The sequence below is a fragment of the Martes martes genome (genome assembly GCF_963455335.1).
Source record: "Martes martes genome assembly, chromosome: 13".
Taxonomy (NCBI): domain Eukaryota; kingdom Metazoa; phylum Chordata; class Mammalia; order Carnivora; family Mustelidae; genus Martes; species Martes martes.
In genome coordinates, this window is record NC_137901.1 from 62825454 (window position 1) to 62838199 (window position 12746).

Sequence of the window (12746 nt, forward strand, 5' to 3'; positions counted from 1 at the left end):
TCAGAATTAGGCTGATTCTAAGTTAATGGAAAAATATGGTGAAGACTAGCTCCACCAGAAATTAAAACTTATGAACTATAATGAAATAGATACTAACACATGACTAGAGCAGTGAAATACAATGGAAAACCCACAAGTAAGCCCAAATATTTACGGGAATTTTAAAGGTAGCATTTTGCATCAGTAATGAAGCATCAGCTAATCTAATAAATGAGAGGACTACCTACCCTCTAGAAACGAAGTTGGATCCCTACCTCACAACTTAAAATTAGATACTTCCTGAACAGCTCATAGATTTTTTTTTTTAATATTTAGCTTTTTTGTTGTTTAAAATTTTTGTAGATTCCCTAAGAGAATATTTTTAGGATCTCAGAGATTTAAAAAAAAAAAAAAAGTCATTTTTTAAAATGACATAAAATTTAGATCACACAAAAATAACATTTTGGGGGCAAGGAAAATTGCACCATAAAAAGTCAAAACACAGCATCTTGGGGACCACCTGGCTGACTAAGTCAGAAGATCACGCAGCTCTTAATCTAGGGATTGTGAGCCAGGCTCCACAATGGTTGTAGAGATTATTTAAAAATAAAATCTTAAAAGAAAAAAAATCCTAGGGAAAATACTAATTCCTCATATAAGGAATATTTTAGTTCTATAAGTAGGTCTTATAATCAATAATAAAGACCAGTACCAGATAGAACAGTGTACAAAGGGTATAAACAGTTCACCAAGAAAGGAAATCAGATGCTTCTCTGTGAAAAAATTTCAATCTCACATCAAATAATTGCAAATTGAGGGACGCCTGGGTGGCTCAGTTGGTTAGGCAGCTGCCTTCGGCTCAGGTCATGATCCCAGCGTCCTGGGATCGAGTCCCACATCGGGCTCCTTGCTCGGCAGGGAGCCTGCTTCTCCCTCTGCCTCTGCCTACCACTCTGTCTCCCTGTGCTCGCTCGCTCTCTAACAAATAAATAAATTAAAAAAAAAAAAAATAATTGCAAATTGAAATTATAGTAAGTTACTGTTTTTTACCAGATTGTCAAGTATCAAAAAATTTAGTAAGACTGTTGGTGAGGGTTTGGGGAAATAAGCACTCTGATGCGCAGCTGGAATTTAAACCTCCAAGGAAGGCACTTTAGAACTATTAATCAGAACTCATTAGTGAACATTCCATCTGCTGCTGCAATTCCACTTCTAGGAATTTATCCTATGTAATATGTGAAACAACTAGTGCAAGGATGATTATGATAGGGAGCATCTTTGAGCAGCTACTATGTGTTCTAAGTATGTGCTACACTGACCACAGTCCTGACATCATGGGGAGGAGCCTGTCACTTTCTGTTTTGCAGATAGGAACCTGAAGCACAGAGTGGTTGAATTGCCTAAGATCCCAGAGCTTGTGTATGGCAAAGGAGTGAGACCTGGCTGGATTGGCCCAGGGCCCTTAGCCTTAGCACTGCAGTATCTTGCCTCCTGTTACAGCAGTGTCTGTCGCAGGAAAAGCTGGGAGAAAGCCCTGGCATTCCTCAGTAGAGGCTGGTTAGGTAAATTATGGTATATCCATACAGCCCATAACGAAAGGGAGTTTTGCTCTGTATGCTGCATTTCCTGAGTTCTGAGACACATGTTTGCACATTTTACTATCTCTGAAATCAGGGTACATTTTATAATCAGTGGCATCTAACAATTACATTTGGTAGTAATTTTTTCTTTCTTAGTGGTACATAAAGTACCAGTTCATCTTAGGTTCAATTACACATAGTGTATGACATAAGTCTAGTTTTCTTTTTACTTTTCTGTAACTTTGCACATTTTCTTCCACAAAAATACTTCATCTATGGACCCAGAAAAAAGTTACTTCAAACACAGAAAGTACTTGATGTGGTGTCTGATTTCCCAGGCTGATTTTTGTTCTTGACAACAGGGACTTCTCCACGGCATTCTTTAACAGCATCCCACTCTCAGGCTCCCTGGCGGGCACCATGCTCTCCTCTCATAGCAATCCACAGCTACTGCCACTGGATTCCAGTACCCCCAACTCCTTTGGCGCCTCGAAGCCCTCCACAGAGCCTGTGGCTACAACTGGCGCCAGGCCGGCTGGTGATACTGTCAGTAAGGACAGGTGAGTGGGCATGCCAAGGCTTGCTCCTGTTTCTGGGGAAAGTTCAGATTTGGACACAGTTTCACTGATACTTATGGCTCCTTCAATAAAAAAAAGAAAGCGATGCTTGATTTTTTTTTATAAGGGCCTGCTTGGGAGGGAGACCTTATTCAGGTGAGTCTCTGATGCACAGGACCATAAGGACTTTACTTCCTGGGACAAGATGGAGTCCCAAGATGTGTTCCTGAGGGTGGGACCTGGCCAGGGACACATCACCTGCAGCAGAGCCCCACCTGTCAGCAGTTCTACACTGGAAGTGGCTTAGGCCTTCATTGCACAGTCAGGAGCGTTGCCACACCAGTCATCTCAGGGTATCTGGGGAAGGATAGCTCCAGATCTGTGAGACATTTTAACAGTTGGCCCTACAGGTCTTGGGTAAGGAGGAGGGGGCTCCCAGATACCAGCCAGGTGTCTGGTGCGGGGTCCAGGCAGGTGGATGTGGTCAATAGGAGGCCCAATGGGTTTGGGACTCAGCTTGTGTGACCTGCTTCGGCATGGGGGAAAACCCGCAGGCTCAAGCCTAGGCCCCTCCTGTGGAGAACACAAGGGCTATGGGGTGTGCACTTAGAGGAGTGTATGAAGAATGTGTAATTGCCAAGGTAAGATGAGAGGGACCACCCAGGCCACTGTCTTTGGCTGAGGTTGAAGGCCAGCTATAGACAGTGGCTTTAGGATGCTGGTGGGGACTTCTCTCATTAGACCATTTGTTAAAGCAGGAAAAGCTGGTGGGTTTGGATTTGGTTTGGGGTGGAGGTGTGCTGTATTCAGGTTGTGGAGATAAGGCTGTATGGTGAGAAAAAAAAGGTTGTAAGAGCCACTTTCTAGGCCTCATGCTACCCCCAGAAGCTCTCAACATACAGTGGGGAAATGTGAGTACATTTGCTCATGACCTTCTCAGATAGACAGACTTCTAGATTTTAACACATGAAACTATTGAAGAAATAGTCAATAGTATTAGATTACATCTTGAAGTTGGGTCTATGTAACTTTGATATTCATGCCCCTGTTAGTTGACTCCAAGTAACACAAATCTAGGACTCCCAGATGTTTGATGGATTGTGCTTGACATGTTCCCCTTTTTACCCCCGACCCCCAGTGTGAATGCTACCTCTACTCCTGCTGCATCATCACCCTCCATGTTAACAACCCCGTCCAAGATTGAACCCATGAAAGCATTTGACTCCCGATTCACGGAGCGGTCCAAAGCCACACCAGGTGCTCCTTCCTTGACCAGTGTGACTCCAACAGCCGTGGAAAGGTAAGTGGTGGCTGTGTGGGGCCTCAAGAGACCAGGGAGGGTACAGTTTCAGCCAGTAGTGTGGTGTCTGCTTTCGCACCAACCAGCCTACCTTCCCATGCAGGAGCAGACTCTGGTCCCTCTGTACCCAGGAGCCTCTGGGTCCAAAGAGAAAGGAGCAGCTTCTTTGAGTGGGAAAATGGTTACGAGGAGCCATGGGGGCACAGAACAGGCATAAAGGACAATGAAGACAATGACACCAGAGCTGGTCGGTACAGAGACAATGCTGAGGATAAGGTTGTCATTTGAATAGAGCCCAGAGTTTGCCTAAAGTGGAGCAGGAGATTGGCTCTGATACTGTTGTACCATGGAAGTAATGGCCTGCTCAGACACTGACCAGGCATTTGGGAGCTTGAGATAAAAGTGATAGAGGTTTTTATGAAATGAGGCTTCTGCGCCTTTTCAGGCTCTGTGCTACTTGCCCATTCTCTGCACCTCCCTTAGCACACAGCAACCAAACCATCTAGGATGTAGTCTAATTCTTAGAATTGCAGGAGTCCTCTTGAGGTGACCAGAGCAGGTGTGTTTGTTGGCACAGAACTTTTCTGATTCCTAGGGAGCGTATCCCCACCCCCATGACCATGAACCCACCACGAGCAGACCTCAGTGAGGTGGGGGCTGAGGGGGTTAGAGGTGGGCTGGGCTAGCTTCCTACAGAGGGGCAAAGGGCTTAAGTGATGTCCTCTTGGGGTTGCACTCTACCTTGAGGTGATAGGGGCTCAGCAGCCCTTTGCCACTATCAGCCAAATTCAGGGACATTGGTTACAGACTCACAGTAGCTACACAACAGGTAGGTACTTAATGAAGGGAGCATTTGTGATAAGACCTGACCTTGGCAGTAGGTAATGTCTTAGAGCTAAAGCTGTAGGACACTGTCCCTAGGACTGGACTCATGATCTCAAAATTGCTTGTCTGATCAGGATTTGTTCTTCTTGGAGAACAGCCTCTGGAAACAAGCATGGGAGGACTCTCCCTTCAAGTCATCAGCTGCGTCTATGACTTTGGTGCGGGACCTGTACTCTTCTCTGTTGTGTTCATGCCTATTTACATATACAGATATTCTGTGGGATCTCTTTATCTAGTAGTTCTCTGTCCAGCAGTATGGATGATTTGAAAACCTTCCTGCTGCTCAGTACTTTGAAACAATGGGTGAACTTCAGTACATATGCCTAAAACATGTAACCAGTTTGTGAGAAAGTAAGGGAAGGCCCCAGGAGCCGAAATCTAAGGATAAGACAACCAGAGCAGTGGGCAGGACCACACTGTGGGTGTTGGGCTGAGGGTTACTGACATGGTAACCTTGTGTTTTAATGGCCACATAGATTCAAGACAGGGCCTTGGGCCTGAGCCATGTAGGGGGTTGGAACTAAGACACTACCATTAAGTCAAGCTGCTTGAGAAAGTACACTACCAGTGAGGAAGAGAATAGAAAAAACCTGAAGGGCAGGATGAGAGCATGGCCAAAAAGTTGAAATATCTCAGTCAATACTCCGGGTTAGGAAAACAGACTATATAGCCACAGACCTGCCCTCCTGTGGATTGGAGACGTTTAATGCTACCCAGGTCATCTGGAAACCAAGCAAAGAAATGAATACAAAAGGAGATTTAGGCCTAATTAACACCCAGAGGTACTTGGCAAAACTGACGCAAACCGCCCCCCCCAGCCCATCCCCGTGACATTTCCCTGACCCCAAGAAGTCCAACATTCCCACCGAGAAGCACTGCCAAAAAAGGACACTCAAAATCCAAAGTAACAAAAAACATGCAGAGACCATGCGCTACACACAAATGTTAGGAGACATAATGAATGGGTTTAGACCTTTTTATAAATTTGATCATAGAGAATTGCCAGATAAAGACTATAAAATAAATACGCTTAAATAATCAAAGACATGAAAGATAAAATGTGAGGAAAGTCTAATCTGCCATCTCATGTAAAAAATTAACTCAAAATCTGTCAAAGAACTAAATGTAAGAGCTAAAACTTTAAAACTATTTTAAGAAAACAGACCCTGGATTAAGAAACTGTTTCTTAGATATAATACCTAAAGCACAAGCAACTAAACAACTAAACAACTAAAATCAACTAAAAGATTTAGGATCCAAAATGTATAAAGAACTTAAAATTCAACAATAAAAGGACTAATAACCCAATTTGAAAATGAACAAAGGATTTGAATAGAAATTTCTCTAAAAATATACAAATGACCAATAAACACATAAAAGACTGTTACTGTCAATAGTCATTAGGGAAATGCAAACTGGAAACCACAGTGAGATACCACTAGGATGGCTGTACTCAAAAAGTCATAATAAGAAGTGGTGTGGGGCACCTGGGTGGCTCAGTCATTAAGCGTCTGCCTTTGCCTCAGGTCATGATCCCAGGGTCCTGAGATGGAGCCCCGCATCGGGCTCCCTGCTCTGCGGGAAGCCTGCTTCTTCCTCTCCCACTCCCCCTGCCTGTGTTCACTCTCTGGCTGTGTCTCTCCCTGTCAAATAAACAAATAAAACTTGAAAAAAAAAAAAAGAAAGAAGAAGAAGAAGTGATATGAGGGGGTGGCCGGATAGTTCAGTCAGGCAAGCGTCTGCCTTCGGCTCAGGTCATGAGCCACACAGGTGCCCCAAAATGCAGCTTTCTTGATATGGCTGTTTCTTGTAATCCTTTAAATCGCCCATCAGTAGAGGTCTTCCTTTGGGGTCACAGTGTCATGTATAGTTAGGAGCAGCACTCAGAGCCATACACTCTGAGGTTAAGTCCTAACTCCCCACTTTATGTCTTAAGCAAGACACACAGTCTTTCTCAGCCCATCTCCCCACTAGGCAGAATGGCTCTCTGAGGAACACCTAACTCACAGGAGATATATCTTGAGGGTTGAAGAGGAAGGCAGTGCCTGTAAAACCATATCTTGATCCTGGTCTCCTGCTGTTACTCCTTCATTATACCTTCTGGTGGTTTGGCAATTTGGTCTCTGCAACCTGACTGGTACTTCTTTGTCAAGAGTGTTAGATGAGTCTGGGAGCCTAATGCTAGCCTCCCACGTGCAGGGTGGCCATCCTAGTTGAACCTGTGGGTGGGTCCTCCACTCCACCCTGCCTTAGAGCTGTGTGTCAATGAAAGGCACAGAGTAGGGTTCCAAGTTAGCCTGTGCAGGCAGAACCTAGCATGGAGCCCATTTGTAAGTGTGGCATCTCTGACTGGCTGTGCTCTTCCTCAGCAGATACCTGGATCTAGGAGACAGCTGCTATAGATCCATAGCTTGGTTCTCCTAGGGGTACTGGGTGATCTCTGGTACAGGCCCACACAGGCTGGGAAGTGCAGTTTTCAGTGGGTCCCTAGCCTTAGGAGCCCTGAATGGGATGTCAGATAGAGGTAAAAAATAGAGAGACTCCTGAGGCCTCTCAAAGAAGTCTCAGCCATAGAGAGTGATACAGCCTGAGCTAGGGCAGTGCTAAGCAAAGTGAGGTTCATGCACTGGTATTGAGTTTAGAAAGTGATCAAATAATTTAGAAGCTTGTGTGAGTTTGACATTGCTATGACATTCTTTCTGTATTTTATAAAACCATAATTACACAAAAGTCTACAAATTCTAGAAAGGATTTTTGAAAGAATTTTGGGAAGCACTAACTTAGGGTGTCTAGACCATCAAGTTACATCCAAAGGTGGATGTTTTGCTCTGCTGTAGGGCATCAGAAGAATGGGGAGGGGCGCCTGGGTGGCTCAGTGGGTTAAAGCCTCTGCTTTTGGCTCAGGTCATGATCCCAGGGCCCTGGGATCGAGCCCTGCATCAGGCTCTCTGCTCCGCAGGGAGCCTGCTTCCTCCTCTCTCTGCCTGCCTCTCTGCCTACTTGTGATCTTTGTCTGTCGAATAAATAAATAAAATCTTTAAAAAAAAAAAAAAAGAAGAATGGGGAGCAGGCTTTCTGGTTTCGTGGAGCAGAACTAGGAATTTCTGGGTTTTTCTCAGTTCTGTACATGGGTACATATTGGAAAGAGTTCAGGATTTATAGACCCTACTGTGCCTGTCTACCTTTCTATAACCTAGGGCTACCGGTAGGAAGAACAGCAGAAGACATCCTCAAAAATACAACATTTTTTTTTTTAATCATACACAAGAACTAAGTGGGATAATCCCAGAAATACAAGGTTGCTTCAACATACGAAAATCAGCTGATGTAATATACGATATCAGTAGAATAAAAACAGACACCCCATGATTGAATCTAGCACCCATTCATGACCTAAACAAATAACAAACTAGGAAGAGAATGAAACTCCCTCAACATGATCAAAGGACATCTTTGAAAAACACACACAACTAAGATCATACTTAATGGTAAAAGACTGGATGTTTTCCCCCTAAGGAAAATGAACAGGAGCAAGACAAGGATGTCAGCTCTTGCCATTTCTGTTCAATACTGTACTAGAGTTTCCAGACTAAATGACTTCAAGATTGCAAGATACAAGATCTGTATACAAAAATCAGTTGTATTTCTATACGCTTGTAAAGAACAATCCAAAAAAGAACTTAAGATAATGGTTCTATTTATAATGGCACATAAAAGAATAAAATTGTTCAGGAATAAATTTAACAAAAGAAATACAGCATAAAAATTATACTTTGGAAATTACAACACATTGTTGAAAGAAACTAAAGACCTGAATAAATGGACATTCCTTTGGATATCTTAATATTGTTAAGATGGTAGTAGCTCCCAAATTGATTTACAGATCCAGTGCAGTGCTTTGCAAAATTCTGTCTTCCTTTTAGAAATCGACAAGCTGATCCCAAAGGTCATGTAGAAACACAGGGGCCCCCAAACAGCCAAAACAGTCTTGGAGAAAAAGAGCAAAGTTGGAGAACTCACACTTCCTGAGTTCAAAGTTTAGTACAGAGCAATAATAAGACAGTGTGGTACTAACACAAGGATAGACATGTAGATCAAAAGTTTAGTACAGAGCAATAATAAGACAGTGTGGTACTAACACAAGGATAGACATGTAGATCAAAAGAGTAGAACTGAAATCCCAGAAATAAGCTCAAGTCTGCAATCAGTTGATTTTCAACAAGGGTGCCAAGACCATTCAATGGATAAAGAAAGAAGAGTCTTAACAACAGATGTTACTGGGACAGCAGGATATCCACATATGCAAAAATATAAAGTTGGATCCTTACTTCACTTTGCATACAAAATTAACTCAAGATTAATCAAAGAACTTAATTTTAAGAGCCAAACTAGAAAACTCTGTTACTTTGGGTTTATTAATGCATTTTTCAATAATCTGTGATAGCAAAATCACAAGTAATCAAAGAAGAAATAGATAAAGTGGGTTTCATTAAAATTTAAAACTCGTGCTTTTTTTTTTTAAAGATTTTATTTATTTATTTGACAGAGAGATCACAAGTAGGCAGAGCAGCAGGCAGAGAGAGAAGGGGAAGCAGGCTCCCCACTGAGCAGAGAGCCCGGCGTGGGACTTGATCCCAAGACCCCAAGATCATGACCTGAACGAAAGGCAGAGGATCAATCCACTGAGCACCCAGGCGCCCCTAAAACTTTCGTGCTTTAAAGGAGACCATCACGATGGTGGGGGAAAAAACTGTAGAACTGGAGAAAATATTTACTAATCCTATATCTAATAAAGGACTTGTATCTAGAGTACAAGTATTCTTACAGTTCAGTAGTAGACTAATGATGCCATTTTTAAGTAGGCCAAGGATTTGAATAGGCATTTTTTTTAAGTTTATTTATTTATTTGACAGACAGAGATCACAAGTAGGCTGAGAGGCAAGGGTGAGGGGGAAGCAGGCTCCCCACTGAGCAGAGAGGCCGATGTGGGGCTCGATCCCAGGACCCTGGGATCATGACCAAGCCAAAGGCAGAGGCTTTAACCCACTGAGCCACCCAGGCACCCCGGCATTTTTAAAAATACAGTGTATGAGGGGTGCCTGGGTGGCTCAGTCAGTTGAGCATTGACTCTTGATTTCAACTCATGTCATGATCTCAGGTTTCTGGGATTAAACCCCACATCAGGCTCCACGCTCAGTGGGGAGCCTGCTTGGGATTCTCACTTTCCTTCTGTCCGTCTCCCCACTCACAGGCTCTCTTCCTCTAAAATAAATAAATAAAAATCTTCTTTAAAAATATGATATAGGAGCACCTGGGTGGCTCAGTCATTAAGCATCTGCCTTGTTCAGGTCACGATCCCAGGGTCCTGGGATTGAGCCCCGCATTGGCTCCCCGCTCAGCCGGAAGCCTGTTCTCCTTCTCCTTCTTTCCCTCCCCTGCTTTTGTTCCCCCTCTTGCTGTCTCTCTCTCCTTGTCAAATAAATAAAATCTTAATATACATGATATACAAATAATAAGCAGATGAAAAGATATTCAACCTTATTAGTTATTGGGGAAGTACAAGTAAAACCACAGGATTCTACTTTGTACTTCTAGGAAATCAAAAGATAAATAATAAGTGTTGGCATCAATGTGAGGAAATTGAGACTTTTATATGCTGCTGGAGGTTATATAAAATGGTACAGACACTTTGGAAAATAGTTCGGCAGTTCCTTTAAAAGTTAAACGTAGACCGAACATTTGACACAGGAATTTCATTCCTAGGTAAAAACACCCAAGAAAAATGAAAACCTGCCTACACAAATAACTTCTATGTGAATGTTCATATCAGCATTCTTTCAATAGCCAAAAGCTTGAAACCAACCAAATGTCTATTACCTGAATTATGGGTAAGCAAGGTGTGGTTGTGCATACAATGAAGTATTATTCAATCATAAAAAAATGAGTAAAGTACGATACAGTCTACAGCACAAATGAACCTTGAAAACATGCTAAGTGAAAGAAGCCAAATCTGGATATCTCCTATCCTGTGACTCCATTTATAGAAAATGTCCAGAATGGGGATATCTATGGGAATAGAAAGTAGATTAGTGGCTTCCCAAGCTGTGGTGGATGGGAGAATTTGTTGGGGGAGGGGAGGGGTTATAACCTAGAGGTATAGGGTTTCTTTTTCAGATGATGAAAATATTCTGAAATTGCTATTGCGATTGTTGCACAACTTTGTGAAGACAGCAAGAACTATTGGATTGTATACTTTAAATTCATGAATTGTATGTGGGTTATATCTCAGTAAAGCTGTTACCAAAAATAAACACATTATACACATACATACACACACATACACATACACATACACATACACAGATTGCAGTGGAGAAGTGCAAGAAAATGCATGAGATACTGTGTTTCTGTGTCAGCAGTACCTAGGACTTCTAAGTGGAGTTTCTGATAGGCTTTTGTTTTGAAAACTTCCAAACCTTCAGCAACATCAAACATCTTTCTTTGTATCCCTCACCTAGATTCAGCAGCTTTTATCACTTTTGCCAGTTTTGATTTTACTTTTACTCTACAACACACATGACAGAAACAAAACACTTCTGTCCTTCCTGCTGTGAGTCACTTCCTAAGCAAGGATGTTCTCCCATATAATCGCATTCCATTATCATACTCCAGTAGGTATTTAGTCCTACACTTTAAAATGTTTTTTTAAAAAATTTATAAAGTACTGTCCATCATTTAGAGTTTTCTCTTTGTGTTGTACAGTTGTATCTGTTTTGACAAATGTATAATGTCTTGTATCTAGCATTATAGCATCATGCATAGTAACTTCACCTCCCTAAATATCCCTTGTACTTTAGCTATTAATCCTTCCCTCCTTCTTCCCTGAACACCCGACAATCACTGAACTTTTTACTGCCTCCATAGTTTTGCCTTTTCTAGAATGTTGTAAAATTGGAATCATACTGTATATACCCTTTCTAACGGGTATGTTTCACTTAGCAACATAATGTTCTTACATGCATTTTCATGGTTTGGTAGCTCATTTCTTTTGATTACCGAATAATACTCCATTGTATGGATGTACTACAGTTTGTATGTACTACCAGTTTATCCATTCCGCCATTGAAGGACACCTTGATTTCTTCCATTTTGGGGCAGTCATGTATAAGTATTATATAAGGCTGCTGTGTACATTCACATGTAGGTTTTTGTGTGAATAAATGTTTTCAGCTCAGTTAGGCAAATACCTAGGTGTGCAGTCGCTAGGTTGTGTGGTGAGACTAGGTTTAGCTTTGTAAAAAACTACCTGTCATTCACAACGACTGCATGTCCACCAACAATGAGTGAGTTCTTTGATCCACATCCTTGTCCACATTTGTTATACATTTTTTTTTTAAGATTTTAGCCATTCTAGTATGGGTTGAGTGATCTCTTATTATTGTTTTTATTTTCAGTTCCCTGATTTTCACTTCTAATGTTGACCATCTTTTCATATGCTTATTGGCCATCTGGATCTTCTTTGGTGGGGTGCCTGTTTAGATATTTTCATTTTTCAGATTAGATTGCTTGTTTTCTTACTGTCAAGTTCTACAAATTCTTTGTATATTTTGGTTACAAATCCTTACTCAGATAATGTCATTTGCAAATACTGTCTTCCGGTCTTTGGCTTGTCTTTTCATTCTTTTAACAGTGTCTTGGAGCAGAAATTTCTAATGTTAATGAAGTCCTACTGAACCAGATTTTTTCTGTGATGAATCATGTTTTCAGTATTGTGTCCAAAACACTCATTGCCAGTATAGTCAATAATATTGTAATAACTTTGTATGCTGACAGATGGTAACTACACTTACCATGGTAAGCACTGTAATGTAAAAAATAAATTTGCCAAACCCAGCCAGACTCATCTGGACTTCCTGCCAGGTTTTCTCCTAAGTTCTCCTTTTATAGTTTTACGTTTTACACTTAGATCTATGATGCATTTTGAGTTAATTTTTGTGGGAGATGCAAGGAATGAGTCTAGATCCCATTTTTGCATGGTTGTCCAGTTGTTTCAGCATCATTTGTTGAAAAGAGTGTCCTTTCTGTGCCTTTGCCTTAATCAGATCACTTGAGTATATTTGTATGGATCTATTTCTAGGTCTTTTATCTTTCCATATAAACTTTAGAATCAGTTTGTCAGTATATATAGTATAATTTCCTGGGACTTTTATTGGGATTCCATTTAATCTCTAGATCAAGTTATGAAAAATTGACATCTTAACAATATCGAGTCTTCTAGGGCACCTGGGGGCTCAGTCGGTTAAGCGTCTACCTTCAACTCAGGTCGTGATTCTCAGGGTCCTGGGATTGAGCCTCGCCTCAGGCTCCCTATTCAGTGCAGAGCCTGCTTCTTCCTCTGCCTTTGCTTCTCCTCCTTCTTGTGTGCACATTCACTCTCTCAAATAA

At 41.7% G+C, this 12746-nt stretch overlaps 1 protein-coding gene across 3 annotated transcripts in view; it reads left to right on the forward strand.

The window, feature by feature from the left end:
* Positions 1 to 12746, forward strand: part of HIRA (histone cell cycle regulator) — an 82227-nt gene that overhangs the window by 44723 nt on the left and 24758 nt on the right. For all 3 annotated transcript variants that reach the window (XM_080822036.1, XM_080822035.1, XM_080822037.1), the window contains exons 14-15: positions 1922 to 2119; positions 3255 to 3416. In XM_080822036.1, the coding sequence (XP_080678162.1) occupies positions 1922 to 2119; positions 3255 to 3416 (360 nt within the window). The remainder of the gene's footprint in view (positions 1 to 1921; positions 2120 to 3254; positions 3417 to 12746) is intronic.